The sequence below is a fragment of the Microplitis demolitor genome, chromosome 9 (assembly GCF_026212275.2).
Source record: "Microplitis demolitor isolate Queensland-Clemson2020A chromosome 9, iyMicDemo2.1a, whole genome shotgun sequence".
NCBI classification, from domain to species: domain Eukaryota; kingdom Metazoa; phylum Arthropoda; class Insecta; order Hymenoptera; family Braconidae; genus Microplitis; species Microplitis demolitor.
The window spans coordinates 17,586,686-17,613,639 of record NC_068553.1 but is presented as its reverse complement, the minus strand read 5'-3'; the positions used below and the strand labels follow the sequence as shown (position 1 = coordinate 17,613,639).

Sequence of the window (26,954 nt, the reverse complement as noted above, 5' to 3'; positions counted from 1 at the left end):
TAAATGCGACTTAAATATATGTGTTAATAATTATAAAATATATATTATGCAATGTAATTTATAAGACAAATATCAATAATGTCTTCGATGAAATCAAACCAGAGAAAATTTTCGACTGGCTCGAAATTAGTGTCGGGTAATAGGGGAGAAAAAGTTGAGAGATGCAGGGGAAGGTGTAGAGTCCAGTGGAGCGAAAAACATGTCAAAGAGGGCCTGGTTTTGGTACAGGAGACACAATTGGCGAGGGTGGTCAAGACGGGCCCGATTGCGGAGCATTATGAAATAGACCCGAAACCGTTTGCGAGGTTTGTGAAGATTATTTAACTTTTTATTTTTAGGAGAGACAAGTGACAATGAAACTCGTGTGGGATGGAATTATTATTTTTAAGGTCGTTGACGTAATTGTTTTAACGTAATATTCAAATATTTGACACACCAACGCGAGTGTGTTTATAATTTTTATGGAACAAATATTTATGAAGTTTGAATTTATTATTTTTTTTGGAAATTTAGTCGATGTTTATTTGAATTATTTTTTTTGCGTTGGGAGAAGTTCCGCGTTGGCGGGAAAAAAAAATTTTTAAATTGACGCAAAAATTTAGGCGGGAATTTAGTAGAAAATTTGAATTTTTTTTTTTTTTTATGGAAATTTTATTGAGTTTTTGACAAATTTTGAATTTGAAATTTTTTATTGCGTTGGCGGGAAAATAAAAATTTAAAAATTTACGCAAAAATTTATGCGGGAATTTAGTAGAAAATTTGAATTTTTTTTTATGGAAATTTTATTGAGTTTTTAATAAATTTTGAATTTGAAATTTTTTTTACGTTGGCGGGGAGATGAAAATTTAAAAATTTACGCAAAAATTAATGCGGGAATTTAGTAGAAAATTTGAAATTTTTTTTATGGAAATTTTATTGAGTTTTTAATAAATTTTGAATTTCAAATTTTTTTTACGTTGGCGGGGAAATAAAAATTCGAAAATTTACGCAAAAATTTATGCGGGAATTTAGTAGAAAATTAAAATTTTTTTTTTTATGAAAAATTTTTTTTTTTTTTGACAACTTTTGATTTAAAAATTTTTTTCTCTTCGATTCAAATTTTTGTGGAATTTTAATGTAAATTTTTACATTGGCGGGAAAATAAAAATTCAAAAATTGACGCAGATCAAAATTTATTTAAAATTTCAGTAGCAAATTTGATTTTTATTTTTTCTTATGAAAATTTCGTTGAGTTATTTTTTTTTTTTGACAAATTTTGAATTTTAAAAAATCCAATTTTTTTTTCCCAAACTATGGATCAAAAATTTTAATAATAATTTTATTTATTAAATATTTTATTAAAAAAAAAAAAAAAAAAAAAAACAAAAATCAAGATAATTTTCAAAAAAATTTCTCTTCATAATTGATAACTAAATTTCTCTAATAATTCTATTAATAATCCCCCCCCCTCTCTCCTTAAAAAAAAATAACAAATGACAGAATTTAAATAAAAAAAAAAAAAATCAAAAGATTAATAATCGAAAATTAATAATCGATGTTTATTACCATGTAGACAGAGGATATTAATTTAAAATAATTAATCTTTACAAGTAATTAAATATCCTCATAAATTATCTGGTTAATAAATTGATCCGTGACTCCAACAAAAAAAAAAAAAAAAAAAAAAATAGTGATGAAGAGAGGCGTGAATTTTTAATCAAATCCTTATAGGGATCCTACAAATTACGTTATTTATTTGTACTACAAAATTATCAATAAAATTATTCGCTCCCCCTAGCGCCGTAGAAAAAAAAAATTACATAGAGGTCAAGAAACATTTAAATAAAAAATTGATTACAATCTCGATGGCCCGATGGTTATTTTTACTTATAAATAAAAATAAAAAGATGAAATGAAATGAAATAAAATATGATCCATAGCCTTGTCAGGCGCCGCGGCGCTGACCTTGTAAGCCTTTAAATATATTATATGTTTTTTAGTTTTGAATCTCTTGTAGACTCATATCATATGAACATTAAGAAATAAATAATAATATTTGAATTTATGGACTCGAGTAACAATCAATCAACGCGGTTATTATTTTTTGGACTTTGTTTATTTAAATTATTGTTATTATTTAAATTATTTATGCAGTGGCCAGTGGGCAAAAGTTTATCGCTGTCGATCAAGATCAACTGGTACTCTGTATGCTGCTAAATATTCATCAAGAACACGTTTCAATACTGATTGCAGTGCTGAGCTTCGTCATGAAATAGCATTATTGTCACTTTGCTCACAGTCACCACGTGTTGTACGTCTGCATGATGTTTATGAGACTCCGAAAGAAATTATTTTAGTTATGGAATAGTATGTATGATTTTTATTTGTCCCCTTTATGGGTGAACCGCGTAACTAAATTTTTTTAAAATTAAAATAATTATACTGACGTTAGCCGACGTCTTATGTTTTAAATTATTGATAAAAATAATAGATTTTGAAAAAAAAATATTTTGAAAAATTGCACATACAGTTTTTTAAATTTTGTATATGTGCATTTTTTTAGTTTTTTTTTTTGTCATAATTTTGTTGTAAAAAAAAATTCAAAAATTTTGTCTGTTAATTTTAGGATAATTGATACTGACAGCCGATGTCATAAGTTTTAAATTATTGATGAAAATAATAAATTTTGAAAAAAAAAAAATTTTGAAAAATTGCACATACAGTTTTTTTAATTTTGTAAATGTGCATTTTTTTAGTTTTTTTTTTTTGTCATAATTTTGATGTAAAAAAACATCCAAAAATTTTGTCTGTTAATTTTAGAATAATTGATACTGACAGCCGATGTCATAAATTTTAAATTATTGATAAAAATAATAAATTTTGAAAAAAAAAATATTTTGAAAAATTGCACATACAGTTTTTTTAATTTTGTAAATGTGCATTTTTTTAGTTTTTTTTTTTTGTCATAATTTTGTTGTAAAAAAAATTCCCAAAATTTTTAATTGTCTGCTCATTTACGATTCTGAAGTTAAAAGACAATTAACAATTTTCAAATTTTGTTTTTCACTATTTAATATATAAAAAAAGAAAAACTAAAAAAATGCACTTGTAGAAAATTAAAAAAACTACAAGTGTAATTTAAAAAAAATTTTTTTTTTTAAATTTATCGATGCAAAAATTCAAATAGTCCAAAAAAATTTTGAATTAATTTAAAATATTCAAATTTCGCGCCAAAATATCCAGTTATTTTTCACTCGCGCGAAATTTTAAAAATAACTATCAACAAAAAATGATTTTTGGTTTCCAGTGCACCAGGTGGTGATTTACAAACGCTAATAGACGGTGACTTAGTGCCACTAGAAGGAGACGTCGTGCATTTTGTAAAACAGCTGGTAGAAGGACTCGCCTACCTCCACGAGAGAAATATCGCCCATTTGGATATCAAGGTAACAACGCAGTAGGTGACATATGTGCCGACGATTCCTATCCGCGAGTATATTCATTCTCAGCTCAACTTCCACACGAGAGCTGTTTGAATATAAAACATTTTTAAAAAATAATCACAATATGACAACTTCCTTATTTTAAAAAAATTCGCATCATTTTGATAACAAATAAATTTTCATTTGATGATAATTGTTCGGTACAGAAACTCGTTTGTAAACCAATTATCATTATCATATATTTTTTTATGTGAAATAAAAATAATTAAAGTCTCTCTTTGTTGGAACATAAAAAAATAATAATATATATATATAGATATTTATTAATTTCCGTGTTTGTATTTTTGATTTTACGACTGCGATTTAACAATCAAGGATACGGTCTGCTGTAAGACTCATAGTAGCATTTAAAGTAACATATAATTTAATTACGTACCCGGACTATTCATTGTTGGGTTTTGTTATTGTGCTTTTAAATTAAATTTTTTTTTTTTAAAAACAAGTAAACGAGTGACGACGAGCGATCCAACGATAACGAGGGAAACAAATTGAATTTCCTTTTACAGAACTTGAGACAAAGGATCTAGGTTTAATTAAAATAATTAATTGTTTAATATGAATTATTTTAATTAGGGAATTTAGTTTTTTTTATGACATGTAAAAATATTTTTTTAATCCTTTGAATGTTGTTTTTTAAGGATCGGCTGAAAAATTTAGTCCTTTGAAATTTTTTTTAAGGATCAGTTTAAAAAAATGTATTTAGTCCTTTCTTAAAATTCTAATTAAAGGATAACTTAATAGAACTTTTTTTTAGTCCTTATTATAATTTTTTTTTAAGGATCATTTGAATAAAAAAATTATTGTCCTTTTCAAAAATTATATTTAAAGGATCACTTCATATAAAATTTTTTTAGTCCTTATTATAATTTTTTTTTTAAGGATCAGTTTAAAAAAAAAATTATTTAGTCCTTTTCAAAAATTTTATTGAAAGGATCACATGACAGGAAATTTTCAAAATCCTTAATACAATTTTCTTTTAAAGGATGACTTTGAATAAAAATTTATTTAGTCCTTAATAAAAATTTCTTTCGAAGGATCATGTAAATAAAAAAATTATTGTCCTTTTTAAAAATTATATTTAAAGGATCACTTCATATAAAATTTTTTTAGTCCTTATTATAATTTTTTTTTAAGGATCAGTTTAAAAAAAAATTATTTAGTCCTTTTTAAAAATTTTATTGAAAGGATCCCATGACAGGAAATTTTCAAAATCCTTAATACAATTTTCTTTTAAAGGATGACTTTAAATAAAAATTTATTTAGTCCTTAATAAAAATTTCTTTTGAAGGATCATTTAAATAAAAAAATTATTGTCCTTTTTAAAAATTATATTTAAAGGATCACTTCATATAAAATTTTTTTAGTCCTTATTATAATTTTTTTTTTAAGGATCAGTTTAAAAAAAAATTATTGAGTCCTTTTTAAAAATTTTATTGAAAGGATCACATAACAGAAAATTTTCAAAATCCTTAATACAATTTTCTTTTAAAGGATGACTTTAAATAAAAATTTATTTAGTCCTTAATAAAAATTTCTTTCGAAGGATCATGTAAATAAAAAAATTATTGTCCTTTTTAAAAATTTTATTTCAAGGATCACTTCATATAAAATTTTTTTAGTCCTTATTATAATTTTTTTTTTAAGGATCAGTTAAAAAAAAAATTTATTTAGTCCTTTTTTAAAATTATAATTAAAAAATCACTAGAAAAAAATTAATTTAGTCCTTAAAATTTTTTTTCAAGGATCTCAAAAAAAAAAAAAAAAAAAATATATATATATATATATATATATATATATATATATATATAAATACGTTTTATAAAATAAAACAGAGTTAAAATAATAAAAATGAAAACATATTAATAAAGTTAATTAGTGTGTCAATAAGATTGATAGATGAACTTGAGAGTAAAAAATAAAATAAAATTTAATAGGACAGTATGTCGTGCGATGACTGAATATATAGTACATTAAGTTAGTGACACAGGACACCATATACGATTTATGGTAAGCCTGGGGTTACAAGTCACACTTAACTTGTAAGTTACACATCGTCATCGGCATTTGTGCTCCCAACTACAACAACCTGCTACCACAAAAAAACGTAATCACCATTACTTGTCCTGTATAAAAATATATATACATATATATATTTATAAATACACAAGACACAAACATAAGGTGATACCCATTTTGGTTAAGACCGATTACCGTTTTATCTCGACAAATAAACGACAGACACCAACGACATCAATCGCTTCTGTGGTTCATTATAAATTCTACTATGACGGATCTTCCTTTGATCTTTTATATAAATCTTCACGCTATAAATAAATTTATAACTAAATATGGTTGCGATATAAAAAAATTTTCCCTTTCTACCAAAAAAAATCCTTTCATTTTTTTTTCAATTCAAAAATTATCCCAATATTTTTTAAGGATAAAAAAAATTTTCTCTACTGCCCATTTTACCCCAGTCTAAAATACAAATTTTCAAAACTCAAATTTTTTTAATTACTACAATAATTTAATTTAATTTAATTTTTTTTTATAAAAATTTCCGTAATTTAATTTTTTTAATTAAAAATTTCGGTTTAAAAAAATTTTTCAATGACGGCCTATTTTACCCCACTACAAAATACAAATTTTCAAATTTCATTTTTCAAAATTAAAATTTTTTAATTACTCATATAATTCAAATTAAATTTTTTTATGATATGGAAGTTAGCAGACGTCTGATAATTTTTGGATTTTTGAAAAACGACAAATTATTGAAAAAAAAATATTAAAAAAAAATCCACTTATAGTTTGTTAAATTTTCTATATGTGCATTTTTTTTTTTTTTTTTTTTTTTTTTTTTTTTTTTTTAATTAATTGGTGAAAAAAAAATCCAAAACTTTTTGATTGTCTGCTAACTTTTGGATGATAATTTTTTTTTTAATTAAAAAATTTGTTAAAAAAAAAAAAATTTCAATGACGGCCCATTTTACCCCACTGAAATACAAATTTTCGTTTGTATTTTTGGAAACTAAAATTATTTTACTTCCATAATTAAATTCAAATTAAATTTTTCCTATGAAAATTTCTGTAAATTTTTTTTTGTCTCTATATTTATATGCTTATCACATAATTTTTAATGTTTATATTTATATAAATAGTAACATATATAAAATCAAGTCTTTCAATCTTAATAGTATATAATAGTGGGCATATGTAAGTTTTCTCTGATTTAAATGCGAGTAGATCATTGACCACACCCTAGTAAGTACACCCCCGGGTCTCAGTGAATCATTTACATTTTTTTTTTTTTTCAAAAATAAATTTCCAAAGTACTCGAGTTAAAATGATTACAAAAATCCACTAAAAAATTTTTTTGTCTTCAAAATTTCAAAATTTTTTTGTTCAATAATTATTATTATTGATAATAATAATAATAATAATAATAACGATGATAATAATCGAATAAGGCGTTGTCAATAGCCAGTTACGATCTCGGTAACCACTCAATCGTCTTGATCGAGTCTCGAGGGCAAAACCAGTAGATTCCCACGTCCAATACAAAAAAAAACCCGTACCTGGTATTTTTATTTTTATTTTTATTTATATTTTATATAATGTTGTGTCAGATAGTTATTGGAAAGTCAATGACTTACTTACGTCGAGTAAAATACCGCGAAATTTAAAATTTTAAACTAAAATTTATTTATTTATATTTCAGCCGCAAAATTTAGTTATGATGGGAACTTTTCCCGAGTGTGATGTCAAATTGTGCGACTTTGAAATATCACGTGTTGTTCTTGAAGGTACTGAAGTGAGAGAGATACTTGGGACACCTGATTACGTTGGTACGTTGGGTAAAAATGTTATGAGATCGATCGAATGATTGGTTTATTAATTTTTTGTTTGTTTTTTTTTAACGAAAAGCTCCGGAGATTCTGCATTATGAGCCGATAACACTTGCGGCGGACATGTGGTCACTTGGTGTAACGACGTATGTATTGTTGACGGGATTTTCGCCGTTTGGGGGAGAAACTGATCAAGAAACTTTTCAAAATATTTCGTTGGGCGAAGTTGATTTCCCGGAGGAATTGTTTGAAGATGTTTCAACCCAGGCTAAAGACTTTGTTGCTAAGCTTCTCGTGCTTGACCCTAGGTATTATTTTTAAATTTTTTTTTACAGCCCATTTAACTCCATTTTCAAAAAATACTAAATTATTTTGGTAATTTTTTTTTTGCATTAAAATAAACTCAAAATTATATTGAATTTTTAAAAAAATTCAAAAATTCGCGGCTCATTTTACCCCACTCTAAAAAAATAAATTTAATAAAATGGCAGTAAAAAAATTTCATTAAAAATTCACATAAATATGTTTTTCAAAAAAAATTTAAAAACATCCCGACCCATTTTGCCCCACAAAAAATTTTTTTTTTAAACAAAAATTTCTTCGCAACTAAAAAAAAATTTGAACGACCCATTTTACCCCTGAAATAGTAACCTACAAAAAAATAAATTTTTCCACGGCCCATTTTACCCCACTGTCAAAAAATAAAAATAAAAATTCCAAAACAACAAAAAAATTGATTGCAGCGCACGTATGTCAGCAAAACAATGTCTGCGTCACGATTGGCTGAAAGACGCGCCAACCCAGGCATCACCGCACCTACGTAGATACTTATCAAAGTCACGTGAAGTTTTATTAGAACGCGTAGTGAGTCGTGAGAATCTAAGACGCGTCGCTCTTATGAATCAGCAGCATCCATCATTAGCATTAACATCAAGCCAAGCGAATTTGCGCGAACCAGAAGGACAGCTCGCCGGTGGACTCAGTCAGAGTGAAATGTGTTTGAACATAACCAGTAGCCACGGCAGTTTAATAAACAGCGAGTGTTACATGAGCCCATCAAATTCGCAAACAAGTTTGAATTCATCACAAAGTTTATCAACATCACAAAGTCTTGCGACATCCCAAGCGAGCCTCGCAACTAGTCAAAATTATTTACTCAACGCTGAGCAAACCCAGGGATTACTCTCCCAAGTACAAAGTCGTTCCCACGCAAATTTGAATCACGCGAACCGCCGCGGTTTGCTCTCGCGAATGCGCAGTTTGAATCAAATCCAATCGCAAGCCTGTTTGATAACCCGCTCCCCCCAGCAAAAAGAATTTCTAGTAAATCCTTTATTCGGCAGCCGGTCCCAGGAAAAATTATACGGCCTCAAGTGTCTGTCTAAGTCCCAGGGTGTGCTCGACATTTACCACAGTCTCGAATCAATCAGAAAAACCAGCCGTAAAAAAGATCAAAGTGAAAAAAATGTAATCGCAAATAAATATTTGAATGAGAGATTTTCTTCCCGCGCTTTGGAAAGATGCGAAAGCGCTGGCGATGTTCTCACTAGTTCTTTTAACGTCCGTTCTTTGAACCTCGAGCCAAACCTTAACCTCAGAAACGAACCAAACGACAAAATGGCGGATGAAAATCAAAATGGGGATAAAAATTCTGAAAAAAAAATCAATGACTTTGAAGAAAATTTTGACAGCCTTCAGTCAGTCGAGTCAGACACTTTGACTGAAGATTCCGACGAAACAAATCCACGATTGGTCAAAACGTCAGTTCGTCAGAACTCGGACATTTCTTCTCACTCAAACAACTCGGGTAATTCCGACGACAAAAATCACTCGGACGAGCCCTCGGAGTCTGAAACCGACGAGCCCAAGTACACGGTAGCGCAATTGGTCTCCGCTTTCAATAAACACCAGGAAGTTGCATCTAAGACTAGTTTGGAAGCCATCATGACTGAAAAACGCGTTAACGAGGTTAATTTTCCCACGGGACCCAAAGCGCTGAGACTTTTCATCCCGGATATTAATATCCAGGAGCGCGGGATCGTCAGAAGGAAGACGAGTTACAAGCCGAGGAAAAATTGGGAAGAACTGAGGAAACGTAATGAGAAAAACGAAGGGTTGATTAAAGATTTCGACAATGATTCGGGTAATGAAGACGATCTGATTAATCCAGATGCTGGTGATCAGAACAAAGTCGGGAACGAATGGACGGAATTGTTTTCAGATCAAGTTGAAGAGAGTCTTAATAAAAATGTTATTATTAATGAGAAGTATAAACAGTGCGTTAATGTGGCGAATTCAAATAAATTAATTAGCGAAGATGATAAAGAAGGTCCGATTAATCAGACAATCGAAGAGGTTGGTAAAGAAGAAGTTATTAAACCGATTAATCAAAGCAAGTTTTCGAATTCGCGGTCGTCTTATTTCAAGGAACGGATGCCGAATTATATTTATCCAGAAGTGTTGGGTTGTACGAAAGATGAAGATGATAAGAAGAAGAAAGAATTTAATATTTCTAGAGATAGTTCTGTTAACCTCAAAGACATTTTGAAAATTGACGGCAATAAGGAGGCAAAGAAAAATATTGAGAAGTTGAGGAAGAGAACTTCGATTACTAAAATAATTGTCACTGATAACATGATTGCTGATGAGCAATTGAGTAAATCGAGTTGTGATGAAGATAAGGTTAAGAATGACAAGAGGTTAGAACGGGTGAGCTCGACATCGAGTGAAGATCCTGATGGTAAAGAAGAAAAGCGCAGGGATGGTAATAAAAATTTTGGTGGTTATGATAAGAAATTGACGAGGGAAGAAAAGAAAATTTGGGGGAAAGTTTGCACGGGTTCTTACACGCGCGCGATGGAAAAGTTTAATGGGAAGAGTAATTTAAGTGGGGACAAAAATAAAAGCAAAAATTTTAGGGATAAATGAAATTTTAATCAGATTTTCTCTTGCAGGTTTTGAAATTGCCGCAATTTTAAGGTTATTAGGTTATTTTGGTCAGTTTTTTTGGAAAATTTCAGAATTACGGTGTTGTTACCAAAAGTACGATTTTACTGTTATTATTATAGGGAATTTTTTCAGTAAAAGTTCGGCAATTTTCTGGTAATTTTACTGTAGTGTTCTGGTAACTGTACAGTATAAGTATAGAAAAAAACAACTGGCTAATCCGTAGTGAATCCTAATTACGGTAAATTACGGTATTTATCATAAATTACAGTATTTCGCTGCAAAATACCGTAGTGCTACAGCAAATTTGCCGCATTTTACGGTAATTTATGACAATTTACCGCAAGTGGCCATAACTTACAGCTTTTTTTTAATCGTAAACACGGTACAGTACTTCACTTTGCGGTAAAATACTGAATTTTTGCAGTAAATTCATGTTCACGATGAAATATCGCACTTTTACTACAGTTGTACGGTAGAATACCACATTTCTATAATGAAATATCCCCATATTACAGCAAATTTACGGAAAAATACCGCGCCGTTTCCGTAAAATACCTTAATTGTTCCAAATACCGTGAACACAGATTAACTTTACGGTACAGTACTGTAATTTTGCAGTAAATCCGCACTTTTACAACAAAATACCGAATGTTTACCGTAAAATACCACTGACTTAGAAAAAATTTACGGTAAATTACTGCGGCATGTCATAAAATACCGTAATCTTTCCGAATACCGTAAACACGACTTTATTTTACTGTATAGTTCTGTAATTCTGCAGTAAATCCTCATCTTCACAACAAAATACCGCATTTTTACTGTAAAATTCCCTTGAATTCCAAAAAATTTGCGGTAAATTATCGAGTCAGCCGTAAAATACCGAAATTTACTGTAATTTTTCCGAATACCGTAAATTGCCGTAATTAAAGTAACAGAGTAAAGACCGTAGTTCGGATTCGCTAGAATATATAACCATAGTAATACTAAATTATTACAAAATTGTAACGCATGCGCACGGATTTAAAAAATTGACGGCATTTTTAAAACCACGAGGGCTGGAATTTATTTTATATTAAGACTGAGCATTATATTGACTGTACTTAATTTGCTTTTTTTTTTGTATAATAATAATAATAAGAAGAAGAAGAAGAAAAAAGTAATTGATTGCCTCGATAACATTTTATGGAAAGCCTCGATCTAGATTTTTTTTTGTTGCCTTTTATCGATCTCGTTGTTTGTTGTATGTCTTTATCGATTAATTAAATGGCGTGGAAAAAAACCGGTTGTTGCGAGAAGTAAATTTAAAAGTCGCGTCAATTGTGAGGTTGATAAAAATAATATTATAAATTTATCATTTTATTAAACTCAATTACATACTTGTAATTAGATATTAATTGAATAATAATGATGATAATTAAATATGCTAAGATATTAATGAAGTGTAATGCAATATGTAGATTTTAATACTGATAATTTTAAATAATAATAATAATAAGTTTAATTAAATGCAGCGTAAATTCAATCACGATCAACGTGACTATTTAATAATCTGATTAATATTTAAATCATGTAATAGTTAATTATTATTAATTTACAAGCTGTTTATTTAAGATATTAATCGATTGGGAAATTTCCTTTCCGTATTTTTTAAAAATATTTTTTTCGCGCCAATAATTACGAAATTTTTTTTATAAGAAATTAATTATTTTTTTTTTAAAAAATAGATTTACTGTTAGAAGTTAAGTGATTTTAAATTTTATTTAATTAAAAAGAAAATTACCAGACATTGAAGTCAAAAAATTTTAGTCTATTTGAGGTTAAAGTTTTCTGAACTCCCAGAGAGAGAATGAGCTTCGAATTACCCCCACTAGGATAATTTTTATACTGCGCGTGCGCAAAAAGTGGGAGGGGTCATGCGTAGAGCACAGTGGGGGTAAAACCCGAAAATACCCGAAGTACTTTTGTAATTTTGTATTTGACAAAATGGCGGCTTTACTAAACTAGGCGCCAAATATTTGAATTTTTAGTTAATGAGAGTAAATTTTATACAAAATTACTCATGGGAATGAAAGAGAAAATTAAAAAATGAAATTTTTCTGCAGATAAAATTGAAGAGCAAAATAAAAATCACTCTCATATATAATAAAATATTTATGTAATTTTTTTTTTTTTTACTAACATCTTTGAAATTCAGCGGTGCCCTAATTAATTTACTAGAAAAAAATCATTTTTAATTAAAAAAGAAAATTTCCTAGCGAATTAATTACTGGATGCTGTTTCTCAACTGTAGATATAAAAGCTAACAATAAAAAAACTTTTAATTAATTACTTTTATGTTTATTAATTAAATACTTTTGTCCATTATAATAAAAAAAAAAAAAAATCATATGTATAATTTATAATTAATTTATTTATATACCAATTACTTATTACTCCCACCGGCTCTTTCTCACACGCTTGCGATCGCTCTTGTCAGCGGTTTGATTTTTGGATTCCTCTGACGCAGGTGCACCAGGTGGCGGGGGTGGCGGCGGCATCACTACAGAGGGCGGCTGGATCGTTTGTTCCCATGTGTGGTCCGAAGATGCCCGAAACTTAAATAAAAATCACTCATTAAATACCCAATTAATTAACAAAATAAAATGAATTAATTACCTGTGTATTATATTGACTTTTGAATGCCGCTTTCATGGCAGACAAACGATCACTGCAAGGGCCATGACGTTCTAATTTTTTGACAACTTCACTAATGTCTTTCGGTGATGATGAGCTGGACCCTTCACCCTGCAATTAATTAACCAATTAATAATTAAAAATAAATAAGTAATTAAATAAAAAATTACCTGATTAGCGGAAGTCGGTCTGCCTCTGAACCCAAGTCCAGCGCCACCGACATTCAAACTCTTCCCCTTGCCGCTTTTGAATCTCGACTTGCGGAACCACGAGCTCTGCATCGCGAGATCCATCAGACATTTGGGTACTTCCTGGTCAGCGCCTTCGAGATTTCTCACCAAATGACCAGCGAACTCTTTATCCTTCTCCGAGACGAGAGTATAGGCAGTGCCTTTTTCTCCAGCACGTCCGGTTCTACCAATCCTGTGAGTGTGGGTGTCAATATCTCGGGCGACGTCGTAATTGATGACGGTTCTGATGTGCGGGATATCTAGACCACGGGCCGCGACGTCAGTCGCCACGAGGATGCTGACTTCCTTCTTTTTGAAGGCTGTGATAACTTTGTTCCTCTCAATCTGGTCCATGTCTCCGTGCAGAAGCATCACTTCGTACTCTTTTAGTTTTAAATTGTTCGAGAGCTCCTCGGCGTTCAGCTTCTTGGTGACGAAGATCAGCAGACTCCCGGCGCTGAGGTACTCGACGATGTTATGCAACAACCAGCTCCACTTGCCGGTCGGGTTGTTGTTGAAGACGACGACGTGTTGGGTCACGTCGGTGTTCGCTTCCCCGACGTCTCCGTGGACGATTCTTACGGGATCTGTCAAGACATCCCGGGCTAATTTTTCGACTCTTTTTTTAAAGGTGGCGCTGAACATCAACGTCTGTCTGTCCGGACGGACGTGATTGCAAATAGATCTCACTTGTGGTTCTGTAAATTTTATTTTTTTTGTTAATTGTAATTTTTTTTAAATTAGGCAGGGTGGCCACAAAAAAATTATTTTAAACTCCCTGATATTTCCCAGGTTTTCAATTAAATTTTCCACATTTTTCCTGAATTCTGAAATTTTACTCGTGAAAATTTTGAATTTTTTTAATGATACTGGAGGTAGTCGACGTCTTATAATTTTTGAATTATTCTCAAAGTGACAAATTACAAAAAAAAAAATATTTTGAAAAATTGCACCTGTAGTTTTTTAAATTTCCTATATGTGCATTTTTTTTAAATCTAAAAATTTTAAATTGCCTAATAAATTCAAGACCATAATTTTCCATGATCCCGAAGTCAACAATATAACTGAGGTTAGCAAACGTCAAATCATTTTTTAAATTTAAAAAAAATAATAAATTATAAAAAAAAAAAATATTTTGAAAAATTGCACTTGTAGTTTTTTTTATTTTCTACATGTGCATTTTTTTAGTTTTTTATTTTTTTGTAATTAAACTTGAAAAGAGAAAATTCAAAAATTGTTGATTATTTGCTAACTTCTGGATCATAAGTCAACAGACCATTGACAATTTTCGGATTTTTTTTAACGAATCAATTAAAAAAAAAAAAAAAACTGAAAAAAATGCACATGTAGGAAATTGAAAAAACTACATGTGTAATTTTTCAAAATATTTTTTTTTTTATAATTTATCGTTTAAAAAAAATCAAATTAAATTCCCAGGTATTTTTTAAATCCTGACATCATATTTCCCTGGCATTGAATTCCTGGTTAATTTCCGGTTCGTGGCCACCCTGTCATAAAACGCGACTCACCAAACCCCATATCAAACATCCTGTCAGCCTCATCAAGTACCAAAAAAGTAACGCGACTAAGATTAGTAGCCTTCATTTTAACCAAATCGATCATTCTTCCCGGCGTAGCCACGACTATTTCCGCTCCACCAGCCAGGGCCTGACTCTGTTCCCACTTGCTTCCGCCTCCATAGCAGCAGCAAACTTGGATATTATAAACCTTGCCAAATTTTTTAGCTTCATGGAAGATCTGGAACCAAAGTCCATTAGTCCATCGAATTTCCCAATCCCGAATTAAAAAACCAAAACCCCTAATTTACCTGCTGAGACAATTCACGAGTGGGTGCCAGAATTAACCCAATAGGCCCATCGCCTTCTTTGAGTTCCCTCTGGTCCATAATGTGGACCAACATCGGCCAGATAAAGGCCGCGGTTTTACCGCTGCCAGTTTTCGCGATACCAATCAAGTCTCTTCCGCTCAGCGCAGTCGGAATGGCCTGGGCCTGAATAGGAGTAGGCTGCGTGTACTCATTTTTCCTGATCGCCTTCATAAGAGCGTCATCGAACCCAAAGTGTCCAAAACTAGCGACTGGTTTAGGAGCAGCGGCACCAGAGACTCTGATCCCCAGAGTTTTTCTCAGCTCCTCGACCTGGCTCTTGGTCAAACTCGCGATGTCCTCGTGTACATTATAAAAATTTTTTTCAAAAGGCTCATACTCGATCTCCGAATGATCGATAGGCGGCAGAGGATCGATATCTTTTTTCTTTGGAGGCGCGATTGGATTCCCGTCTTCGTCATACTCGATCTCAGTGTCGGACTCCTCCTGCTGTAACCCAGCGGTGGGATTTTCTTCCATGTACCTGTAGTAGCTCTCCTCGTCGTCCTCTTCATCGATGTCCTGTCTCACTCCTTTACTGGACTTTTCGTCACGTTTATCAGCATCCTCGGCGGCGGTGGCTGCCAAAGCAGCGGCTTTATTATTCCTGCTGACCTCGGCATCGATTCCCGCCATGAAAGCATCCAGTGGATCTTCCTCACTGTCACTGTCATCTTTTTTCTTGTTCATTAACTCGTAGGTCGGTGATCCTGGGGCTGGAATATACTCTAGGGTTGACGCTGGTGTTTCGTCGTCATCTTCGAAGTACTCGTCCTCTGTTTTGGTTCTTTTTTTGGGCATACCCCAGCATGCTGACAGCGCGTTTTCGGTTATCGAGTTCATTGTATGGTAGCCTTGTTTACTTAAAGTTGATGATGTGTTTATTGATGCTGGTGGCGGAATATTTACTCCTGTGCGTTTTGTTCCCATTTGAAAACCCGTGAAACCAAAACCTTTTGGTTTATTACCTCCACGTTGATAACTCATTTTTATTTTTTTTTTTTTTGTATCTGGTGATAATAAAAAATTACATGAGTGTGAATGGAGCAGAGGTAAAAAATGTTTTTAATTGCATAGGAAAAATATTAAATGAGTAAAATAATAAAATTTAAAAAAATGCATGTATGGATTTTTGAATTTTCTAGAAGTGCATTTTTTTATTTTTTTTTTTTTTTAACATTTTAATCTATTATTTTAAAGTTAATAAAATAATGATATGGAAGTTAGCAGACGTTTGATAATTTTTGAATTTTTGAAAAACGACAAATTATTAAAAAAAAAAAAATATTTTGTAAAATTGCACTTACAGATTTTTTAATTTTCTATATGTGCATTTTTTTTGTTTTTTTTTTTTTTTTTAATTTATTTAGTGAAAAAAATCCAAAAACTAGAGCACAGTTAGCATATTAAAAAAACTATAGGTGATTTTTGAAATAATTATTTTTTTGTAATTTATTTTCAAAAAAATTCAACAATTAGATGTCATCTAATTTGAGTATCGTAATAAAATTATTTAAATTGATTGTTTAAATGAAACTTACCTTATTTTGAAAATTTTGACAGCTGTCAAAAATAAGAATGTTTATTTTCTTTTAAATGTTTGACATTCAAAATATTTATTAAAAATAAAGTAATGATAAAAAGTATGGGGATTATTAATAAACTAATAGGTTAAGACAAATATATATAAATATATGTATATATGAAATGCATAAGCCGCCATCATGATTTAAAATAACGCACTAGCGCCATCTTGTTGATTTAAGAAAATTAAATAATTTATTTGTTATTATTATTATTTGCGCGGTAAATTTAAATATTTGAAAAATAAATTATTAGAAATTAGAGAAAAATAAAAAATGGCTTGCATACAACGTTCCCGATTATGTTCACCCAAGTTGACTTATAGCTAAAATGACTATAAGCGATAATGACACCTAACAGGAATGATAAAAAATAAATGGAACGTGAGCCAAAATTACAAATAACAAACCAAACCAGAATGCGCATGCGCGAAAATTTAAAACTACAAAGCGGATGTCCAATAAAAAGTTCATCGCAGTTATATACTGAAGTTTTGTTTTATTTATTTCTAGGTATTATTTTTTTAACTTACCTGTATTTATGTGTGTAATTTATTCATCATAATTAAATTTACTTTCGTTTTTTGAAAAACGCTTATTTTTATTTGTAAAATTAAATATTTAATTAAAGATAAAGGAAGGTTTAAAAAAAAATAAATAATTAACGTGAATTGAAATAAAAATTTATTATTAAAAAAACAAAGTGACTAAGAACAGACTTTTTACGAACATACACTCGTAAATAAGTAGACATGTAAAGTTTTAACAATGCGCATGCGCAAACATTTAAAAATTTAGGAAATTTATTGATGACAATTTGTTCTCTTTTTTTTATTTCTTTGTTATTTATTACGATTAAATATATATATGTATATATTATTGAGACATATTTGTTTATATACATGTACATTAATAAATAAAATATTATATATAAAATAAAGGAAAAGAATTTTCTTATTTAAATCAGAATTTCTCAATATAGAAGAAATTTAATTAATTAATATAAAAAAAAAAAAAAAAAACTACTAAAAACAATATACTATTGCGCATGCGCAAATATTTAAAATAAATACAAAATCTCTCGGAAAGCATTTGGTAGAGATTTTTCATAACTTTTTATACTATATATTAATAATTTAATTAGTATGAATATTAATAGTTGCTTCTTTACTATAATATTCATTTTCTGTACGACAAACATCGTTCAGGAAATAAATACTTTTGTAAAGAAGCAGATGAAAAATATAAATAATATTGTAAAAAAAAGAGAAAATTTTTCATAACTTTTTTTTTTTTTTTTTGTTTATTTGATTGCATTAATGTTTATTATTTTTTTTACTTACCTGTATTTATAAGGATTCTTCTGCTTCGTTTTAATTGTATGGATTTTTCACTTTCTTATAAATAATATACTTAATTCTATTTATAATCTAAATATTTAATTAAAAATAAGGGGAAGGTTATTTTTTTCATTTATAAATGCTCAATTAAAAATAATAAATATTAGAATTTATTATTTAAAAAAAAAAAAAAAAAAAGCGGCTGAGGACCGACTTCCTATACTGTGCGCATTCACCTACAATTGTATTTGTTTAGAAATACAATTGTACTGGTCTAAGCTATTTTCTTTTGGAAGAAAGAAAATAGCCCGTTTGGGAAACCTCGACACCGATAAAATACTCCGATAAAAATCCGATAGACCCGGAATCTATCGGTTTAAATCGGAGGATTTTACCAGTGAAAAAACCCGACCAACACAGTGATCACTCGATTGGTGACCAACAAAAAGCTAAATAAAACTAAATACAAAATTTTATACATTAAACAATTATAAAATAAATACATAAAAAATACAAATGAATAAATATAAATATAAAATTAAATAAAAATTTGTTAAAATTAAAACTTACTAATAGTATCCGTGCCTGGATGTCGCAATAAACAAAATCACACACACTGATTACACTCTTAAATTTAAATTAAATAATAATAAAACAGACTTAAAATTAAGCGGGAATGGGAATAAAAAAAGGAAAAATAAAATTAAATAGAAGCAAACCAAACCATGCAGTCAAACCCGAATAAAAAAAAAACACACTTAAAATTAAAAGGGAAGGGAAGAATAAGGAATAAAATTAAATTAAATATAAACAATCCAAACCATGCGATCAGACCCGAATAAAATAAAAAAAAAAACAAGCAAGCACAAGCCATGCAATAAAAACATGCCACTCGTACACATTCTTACAAAATAAAAATATAAATTAAATTCATAAATTATAAATCAATCTTACAGCATCCATCACACTCACACCTTAACAAAATAAATATTTAAAACTAATTACAATCCAAGTAAAATTAAATAAATAAATATACAAAATAAAAATAAATAATAAATAATAAAAATAAATAATTAAATAAGTAATTCGTCTTCTTGTTGGTCCTGGTCCTCCTTCTCCTGGTCTCGGTATTCCTTGGCACCCATGGATATCCTTATTCTTCTTGACTGGATCTGAAACTAAAATATATATCCCAATAGATTAAATACAGGGATACATATTTATAGAAAAAAAAAAAGAAATATTAGAAAATGAATATGCACCAGAAAAAAAAAATTAAAGCGGCGGTGTGTCCTAGGATCTGCATCACCTTGTCCTTGATGTTCAGCAACATCACTGTCCTCAAAATTATTCTGGTCCTGGTAGGCCAGTCATGTCAATAGATTCCATTGGACTCTAGATTAGACACGTCATAAATGATATTGAAACAAGTCAATCCAAATTATATCTAAACCTGAAAAATAAATTAGAAAAAAAAAAAAAAGAAAGAAATTAATAGCCCAATAACTTCAGCAGGGTAAGAGTTAGGAAAGTCCCTGGAATCATGAAAAACCTATTTAAAAAAAGTAGAAAGAGAAATTATACATCTAAACCTGAACAAAAAAAAAAAAATTATAAAATTTATCCAATTCATGGTGAGGTTACGGAACCTTGAGAAATCTATTAAAAAAAAATCATATTTCTAAACCTAAAACAAGATCCTAAAAAATGAAAAAAAAAAAGATAAAAAATAAACATGTCGGGGTGCGATTCGCGTATCTAGTTTTTTTTTAAAATAATAATTGAGAAGCTATCAAAACTAATTAAATAAATAATAAAGTGACTCTATTGTTAAAAGACTGACTTTAATTTAAGTGAATTTATATTTAAAAAATGACTCGAATCTACGGAACTTCAATAAAATAAAAAGAAACGAAAGGGGGGGGGGGTGAAAGAACATTAACATTAATTAATTTAATTGAAATAAAAATAAAAAAAAAATGGCTCTAATTCAAGTGACTCTACTTTCAAAAAACTACTGACTCTACTTCTACTAAATTGACGCTAAATTAAATGACGATAAAAAAATTAAGAATAAATGAGCATTTACAGTAAATTAATTAATCGAAGCAAAAAATAAAAAAAAATGGCTCTAATTCAAGTGACTCTACTTTCAAAAAACTACTGACTCTACTTCTACTAAATTGACGCTAAATTAAATGACGATAAAAAAATTAAGAATAAATGAGCATTTACAGTAAATTAATTAATCGAAGCAAAAAATAAAAAAAAATGACTCTAATTTAAGTGACTCAACTTGTATCAAAATGACGCTAAATTAAATGACTCGAATTAAATGACTCTACTGTCAAAAGAACGACTTTAATTAAAAAGACTCTACTTTCAAAAAACTACTGACTCTACTTCTACCAAATTGACGCTAAATTAAATAACGATAAAAAAATTAAGAATAAATGAGCATTTACAGTAAATTAATTAATCGAAGCAAAAAATAAAAAAAAATGACTCTAATTCAAGTGACTCTACTAGTATCAAAATGACGCTAAATTAAATGACTCGAATTAAATGACTCTACTGTCAAAAGAACGACTTTAATTAAAAAGACTCTACTTTCAGAAAACTACTGACTCTACTTCTACCAAATTGACGCTAAATTAAATGACGATAAAAAATTAAAAATAAATGAGCATTTACATTAAATTAATTAATCGAAGCAAAAAATAAAAAAAAATGACTCTAATTTAAGTGACTCTACTTGTATCAAAATGACGCTAAATTAAATGACTCGACTTTTTTTAAAAATGACTCGAATAAGATGACTCTACTGTTAAAGGAAACGACTCTAATTAAAGTGACTCTACTTCCATCAAATTGACGTTAAATTACATGACCTGAATTAAACGACGATAAAAAATTGAAAATGAATGAGCATTCATATTAAACTACTTAATTGAAACCGAATTCCCTTCTGATCGTATACAAAAGTCACTATAAAATCATATCATTATGATATCATCAATAAAACCATTGCAGTCAATATTAATATCAATCGTGTAATGCGACCTGCCAGGGCCAATTACACTATCATTATAGAATGATAATGGTATTGACATTAATTATGACAGCAACAATAATATTGACAATACCGATAACAGCATGATTATTACAGATTTTCTTAGCATATACGAGCAATAACGATCGATATGTATTGAAAATAGAAATTTAAAAAAATATCGTAAAACCTGACCGAGTGCCAGGTCTCTATCATGAAGTGAAACGAAAACCGACTCTACTCTTGAAAAAAATTACTCTACTTCTATTAAATAGATACTAAATTTATCAACTCGACTGTTTGTAAAATGACTCGAATTAAATGACGATAAAAAAATTAAGAATAAATGAGCATTTACAGTAAATTAATTAATCGAAGCAAAAAAGAAAAAAAAATGACTCTAATTTAAGTGACTCTACTTGTATCAAAATGACGCTAAATTGAATGACTCGACTTTTTTTAAAAATGACTCGAATAAGATGACTCTACTGTCAAAAGAACGACTTTAATTAAAAAGACTCTACTTTCAGAAAACTACTGACTCTACTTCTATCAAATTGACGCTAAATTAAACGATGATAAAAAATTAAGAGTAACTGAGCATCTAAATTAAATTAATTAATCGAAGCAAAAAATAAAAAAAAATGGCGTTAATTTAAGTGACTCTACTTGTATCAAAATGACGCTAAATTGAATGACTCGAATTAAATGACGATAGAAAATTAAAAGTGAATGAGCATTTACATTTAATTGATTAATTGAAAAAAAAAAAACATTAAAAACTGAAGCTACTCAAAATATCTCCGATTCTGTAAATATGACTCTACAATGATGATATTACTCTCATTTAAATGACTCTATCATTAAAAAACTGGCGTTAATTCAAATGACTCTAATCTTATAAAATTGAAGTTAAAAAAAAAATTATTGGGGTGTAAATACATGTGTGATAAAAAAGTGTGTGTGTGTGTGTATTCTTTCGAAGAATAATAAAAACTACATAATATATTGCCATCAAAACTGAACCGTATGCGTAGCATTAGGCCACCAGCCAATCGATAAATCGAATCCCCGTTTTGATCGCACACAAAAGTCACTATAAAATCACGTCATTACGATATCATCAATAAAACCATTGCAGTCAATATTAATATCAATTGTGCAATGTGACCTGCTAGGGCCAATTACACTATCACTATCTCACTCATAAAGTGGTAGTGATATTGTTATTAATTATGACAACAACAATAATAATGATAGCACCGATAACAACACGATAATGATAGATTTTCTTATAGCATGCGACCAATAAGGACCGACATCGATCGAACCGGAGGGTTATGCGTACCAGCCCAGAAGATCAGGATATATATTATGAAAAAACTAGCAATTAAATATCGCGACAGCCTGACCTAATGCCAGGGCTCATAATTTACGCGGGAATGCCATTTAAATTAAATTTATTATTAGAAAAAGAAAAAAAAAACCCGATTTTTAAAGTAACTCTAATCAAATTAATACGACATGCAAGCAGTACCAACGAGTTAATTGAAGACTCTAATGATAATGCCACCTGACCAAGTGCCAGGTGATTTTTTTTAATTTAAATCTAATTTAATGAATTTAAGGGAAAAAAAAAGTTAAGGGTGTAGATTGGTGTGTAGAGAAAAGTCGCCGTAAGCGAGGTTGTGAGTAACCTCGACTATACGGCGGCGTGTGGGGTGAGACTCGATTTCATTAAAGATGAACAGAGTCTCAGGGGTAGTGTAAGTAAGGGTGTATGAGAGAGAAAGAAAAAGAATTGAAGCTAAAAAGAACCCAAAGCAAAATTGACTCTAATTTAAAAGCCCCTGGACCAGTAACTTAAAAATCTAAAAAACCGTGACGCTAATACTCGAATTTATAAAAAAAAAAAGGGGTAAAGTGTGTGGTGAATGAAAGAGTAAATGAGTGGTAGAGTTACCACTCATTAAGAAGAAAGAGATGGGGTGATTCTAATTTAAAAAAAAAACCCGAATTATTTAATTAATCTACTCCCCCGATCAGTCTAGTGACATCAAAACCCCAGTCCTATATTATTCCCCTCCTATAGTAAAACTAACTTATTAACTAACGCAGCAAAAGTGACTCTAATTAATTGAATAAATAAAAAAAAATACATATCGCTCTACAGACGCTTAAACACTTAAAAAAGAAAAGATTTGATCAGAAAAATTTTAAATGAATTGAGACCGGCACCCAAATCGCACCCGGGTACTCAAAGGGTGGGACAGAATAATTCATAAAAAATTAAAACTGATCAGGGAAAATTTCTTTTTTCAACTTTTTATCATTAAAAAAGAAAAAAAAATAAATTTTTTTTAATTTTTAATGGATAAAAAAAATATTTTATATACGCTGCTATGGTTGGCCACCCATAACAGCGTAACAATATTTTTCGCCTTTAAGATCTATAGAGCGATATATATTTTCAGACTCTAATTCGCGTGAATTTAATTCTAAATAAATTATAAGAACCAAATGTCCTTATAATCCCTAACACCCATAAACCCCCACCCAACTAAATCACTAGACCAATATCCCATTTCGCGGACAAAACCCAACGCGAATTAATTATTAATATTAAAAAAGGGGTAAGGGTAGTGATATAGAAAGAGAAAGAGATGAGTTAGGGAAGGGTTGGTTGACTCTAAAATTAAACGCGTGATTCTACTGAGAGAATAATCTCAACAAAAAACCTATTACTGGTCCACTAATTAATCTAATTACCCCGATTAAAAAAATTAAGAAAAAGATAAGAAATAGAAGAGAGAGAGAGTTGGAAACGCAAAGAGCGTATGTGTATGTGTGTGAGATGGGAAAAAAAAAGTTGTGTTTAAATTATCAACAGCAGAAGGCTATTGATAACCAATCAATCTACACCCCATGTTAAATTAAAAAAGTAAACTACAATAACTCCAGAAGGGAGTTATTCAATTTATAGAAAAAAAAAAAAAGGTTACTCGGTTAGTACTGCTTGTGATTCAAATGACTCTAATTAAAATGAATATAATAGAAAAAAAAAAAGACAAAATTTTAAAAAATAAATGACTCTACTTTGGAAAAATTAATTTAATTTAAATGGCATATTTTAAAATTGAATTCAACTCAAATGACTTTACTGTAATTAAAATGACTCTACTTTTAAAAAAAAACCGGAATTTTGTATCACTTGATACAGAATTTAATTTATTAAGAAAAAAAAAAAAAAAAAAAAAAAACGGCGGTGAAAAATATGTGACTCTAGTTGATATAATTTGTACGTGACTCTAATTTTGAAAAGATTATGTGTATATATGAATTCACACCCCAATATTAAATATATTAATTAAAATTCAAAAGATGACTCGAATATAAATGATTCTACAGATTTAAAGATAAATTTAAACGCTCGAATTTAATTCTAAGAAACTAAAAATACTGCAAAAGACTCGACTTTAATTGAAAAAGAAAAAAAAATTAAATGTAAATGACTCGATTTTAATTTGAAAGAATTGAATTTAATTTAAATGACTCGACTTTGATTTGAAAAAACCGAATTTATTACGAATGACTCGAATTTAAGTTAAAAAAACCGAACTACTTTCAAATGACTCGACTTTGATTTGAAAAAAAATAAATTTTATGCAAATGCTCAACTCTTATTTAAAAAAACTAAAAATATTTCAAAAGACTCGACTGCAATTTAAAAATACTAAATTTACTATAAATTATTTGAATTTAATTTGAAAAAACCGAATTTATTACGAATGACTCGAATTTAAGTTAAAAAAACCGAACTACTTTCAAATGACTCGACTTTGATTTGAAAAAAAATAAATTTTATGCAAATGCTCAACTCTTATTTAAAAAAACTAAAAATATTTCAAAAGACTCGACTGCAATTTAAAAATACTAAATTTACTATAAATTATTTGAATTTAATTTGAAAAAACCGAATTTATTACGAATGACTCGAATTTAAGTTAAAAAAACCGAACTACTTTCAAATGACTCGACTTTGATTTGAAAAAAAATAAATTTTATGCAAATGCTCAACTCTTATTTAAAAAAACTAAAAATATTTCAAATGACTCGACTGCAATTTAAAAATACTAAATTTACTATAAATTATTTGAATTTAATTTGAAAAAACCGAATTTATTACGAATGACTCGAATTTAAGTTAAAAAAACCGAACTACTTTCAAATGACTCGACTCTGATATAAAAAAATTGAATTTACTGTAAATGACTCGACTTGAATTTGAAAAAACTGAATTTAAGTTGAAAAAACCGAATAAGTTTCAAATGACTCGACTATTCATAAACGTAACGATTTTAATTAAAAAAAAAAAAAAAAAGATACGGAACCGTTGATAAAAATTAAAAAGTGAAATGAAATAGACAGATAATAATAGAGAATAGAAAAGAGAGTGACAGAAACCAAAAAACAATAACAAACCTCAACAGGGAAATAACTTTACTTCCCTGCCGAACGATGCCAGATGATCAGCTGGTAGGATGACAACTAGCAGTTCCTTGAGGTAGGTCAGTGTGTTTCAGTTCCATCCTTCCTTCCAGTCAAGACATCAGAAAACGATAGTTTCCGTCGTTGGAATCCATTGAAAACCTGTCTAAATAATTAACACTTTTTAATTAAAAAAAAAAATACTTTTGACTTTTGTAATTTACTACATGGAAAAAAAAATAAAGAAAAAAAAATTAATTATTTCAACTTGCAAAAATGCCAGTTGAAAAAAAAAATTTTATTTGAAAGTGACCATGGATCACGTTAAGGAAAAAAAAAATTTTATTTGAAAGTGACCATGGATCACGTTAAGGAAAAAAAAAAATTTTAAAAAAAAAAGTCAAAAGTATTTCGAAATATAGTTGGACACTTCGACTACGATGTCTACACATCGGGTGTCGGGTGCCAACTGACCCTTTTGCCCCTTGCCCTTAGCCCATTCACCTTTCCCCCACTTTCCCCTACTTACTACTCACCCTGCGCAGTAGACGATTTTACTGGTATCGGATTTTTTTCTGCGCAGGTAGAGAGGGATCTCCCCCCAACTTCGACCTTACGTCCGAACTACCCCTCAACCGTGCCTACGTGACCTGACCCTCTTCCCCCGTCCCCGCAACCCCCTCGTCCAAAAAAAGCTGATGCAACAATTTTTAAAATGAAATAATTTAATCAATTTTAATAAAATCTTTATGTTTTTTACAGTAAAATGCATTGATTTTTATAAATCAATATAAATACAAGCCCATTCACTAAAATTCCAGTGATTATCATGAATGCAAACACCTTTAAAAGGTGAATAAAAAGTGTATGCCATAAAAAAATGCGCTTTTATTAATATTATATATAATTATTATGCATCTAGATGTTTTATACATCTAACAAAATAACTTGCGATCAAGTCTCGAGTCTTATTTTAATCAAAATCTTTTTTTTTTGTTAATTAAAATAAAGTAATTTGCATTACTTTTATTTTCTATCAACTAAATTTTTAATTTAAAAAATCTTCCGCGAGAATATGCCGCGCGTCTCTCAGTGCGCATGCGATCTTAATTGTAAACTCACCCAAAACATCAGTCGTTTCTTGAAAAAAGCAGCTGTCATAAGTTATAAAGTTAATTATTTATTCTTAATTATAAATTTCTTAGGATTTATTTAATGAACTAATTCGTGTGTCAATCAAATTGCCATTAAAATTATTAAAATAAGATTCGGATGAACATCAGTAGCCACAGTGCTGTCAACAATCTAACCTTATGTTGTTTGTCCATAATAATAAATTTAATTAATTAAAAATATAACAGAAGTAAGTAATAATTTAACATTCAACTGATTTAAAAATTATTATTTATTGTTCTTCAATACACTCG

At 29.3% G+C, this 26,954-nt stretch overlaps 2 protein-coding genes and 1 long non-coding RNA gene across 3 annotated transcripts; 1 reads left to right on the top strand and 2 right to left on the bottom strand.

Moving 5' to 3' along the window:
* Positions 1-11,751, top strand: LOC103578531 (uncharacterized). Its single transcript, XM_008559661.2, has 6 exons — positions 1-305; positions 2,134-2,346; positions 3,287-3,425; positions 7,201-7,327; positions 7,407-7,635; positions 8,071-11,751. The coding sequence occupies exons 1-6, from the start codon at positions 79-81 to the stop codon at positions 10,253-10,255; spliced, it is 3,120 nt and encodes a 1,039-aa protein (XP_008557883.1). The 5' UTR covers positions 1-78; the 3' UTR covers positions 10,256-11,751.
* Positions 11,752-12,633: 882 nt separating this feature from the next.
* On the bottom strand, positions 12,634-16,771 carry LOC103578530 (ATP-dependent RNA helicase DDX42). Its single transcript, XM_014443786.2, has 6 exons — positions 16,606-16,771; positions 15,008-16,074; positions 14,709-14,937; positions 13,120-13,877; positions 12,932-13,060; positions 12,634-12,870 (listed from the first exon to the last, which is right to left on the bottom strand). The coding sequence occupies exons 2-6, from the start codon at positions 16,049-16,051 to the stop codon at positions 12,706-12,708; spliced, it is 2,325 nt and encodes a 774-aa protein (XP_014299272.1). The 5' UTR covers positions 16,052-16,074; positions 16,606-16,771; the 3' UTR covers positions 12,634-12,705.
* Positions 16,772-18,203: 1,432 nt separating this feature from the next.
* LOC128668604 (uncharacterized) lies at positions 18,204-25,715 on the bottom strand. The gene is made up of 3 exons (XR_008404247.1): positions 25,522-25,715; positions 19,250-19,440; positions 18,204-19,165 (listed from the first exon to the last, which is right to left on the bottom strand). It is a non-coding gene; the product is annotated as an uncharacterized LOC128668604 (long non-coding RNA).
* Positions 25,716-26,954: the final 1,239 nt, after the last annotated feature.

What these genes read in the sequence shown, in the direction of transcription:
- LOC103578530 (XM_014443786.2), bottom strand. Translation starts at nt 16,051, where the DNA reads ATGAGTTATCAACGTGGAGGTAATAAACCAAAAGGTTTTGGTTTCACG. An exon ending in GACCGACTTCCGCTAATCAG is followed by an intron (nt 13,061 to 13,119) that starts GTAATTTTTTAT and finishes AATTAATTGCAG; the next exon opens with GGTGAAGGGTCCAGCTCATC. An exon ending in AAAGTCAATATAATACACAG is followed by an intron (nt 12,871 to 12,931) that starts GTAATTAATTCA and finishes TTTTTATTTAAG; the next exon opens with TTTCGGGCATCTTCGGACCA.
- LOC103578531 (XM_008559661.2), top strand. Translation starts at nt 79, where the DNA reads ATGTCTTCGATGAAATCAAACCAGAGAAAATTTTCGACTGGCTCGAAA. An exon ending in GACCCGAAACCGTTTGCGAG is followed by an intron (nt 306 to 2,133) that starts GTTTGTGAAGAT and finishes TTATTTATGCAG; the next exon opens with TGGCCAGTGGGCAAAAGTTT. An exon ending in CTTCTCGTGCTTGACCCTAG is followed by an intron (nt 7,636 to 8,070) that starts GTATTATTTTTA and finishes AATTGATTGCAG; the next exon opens with CGCACGTATGTCAGCAAAAC.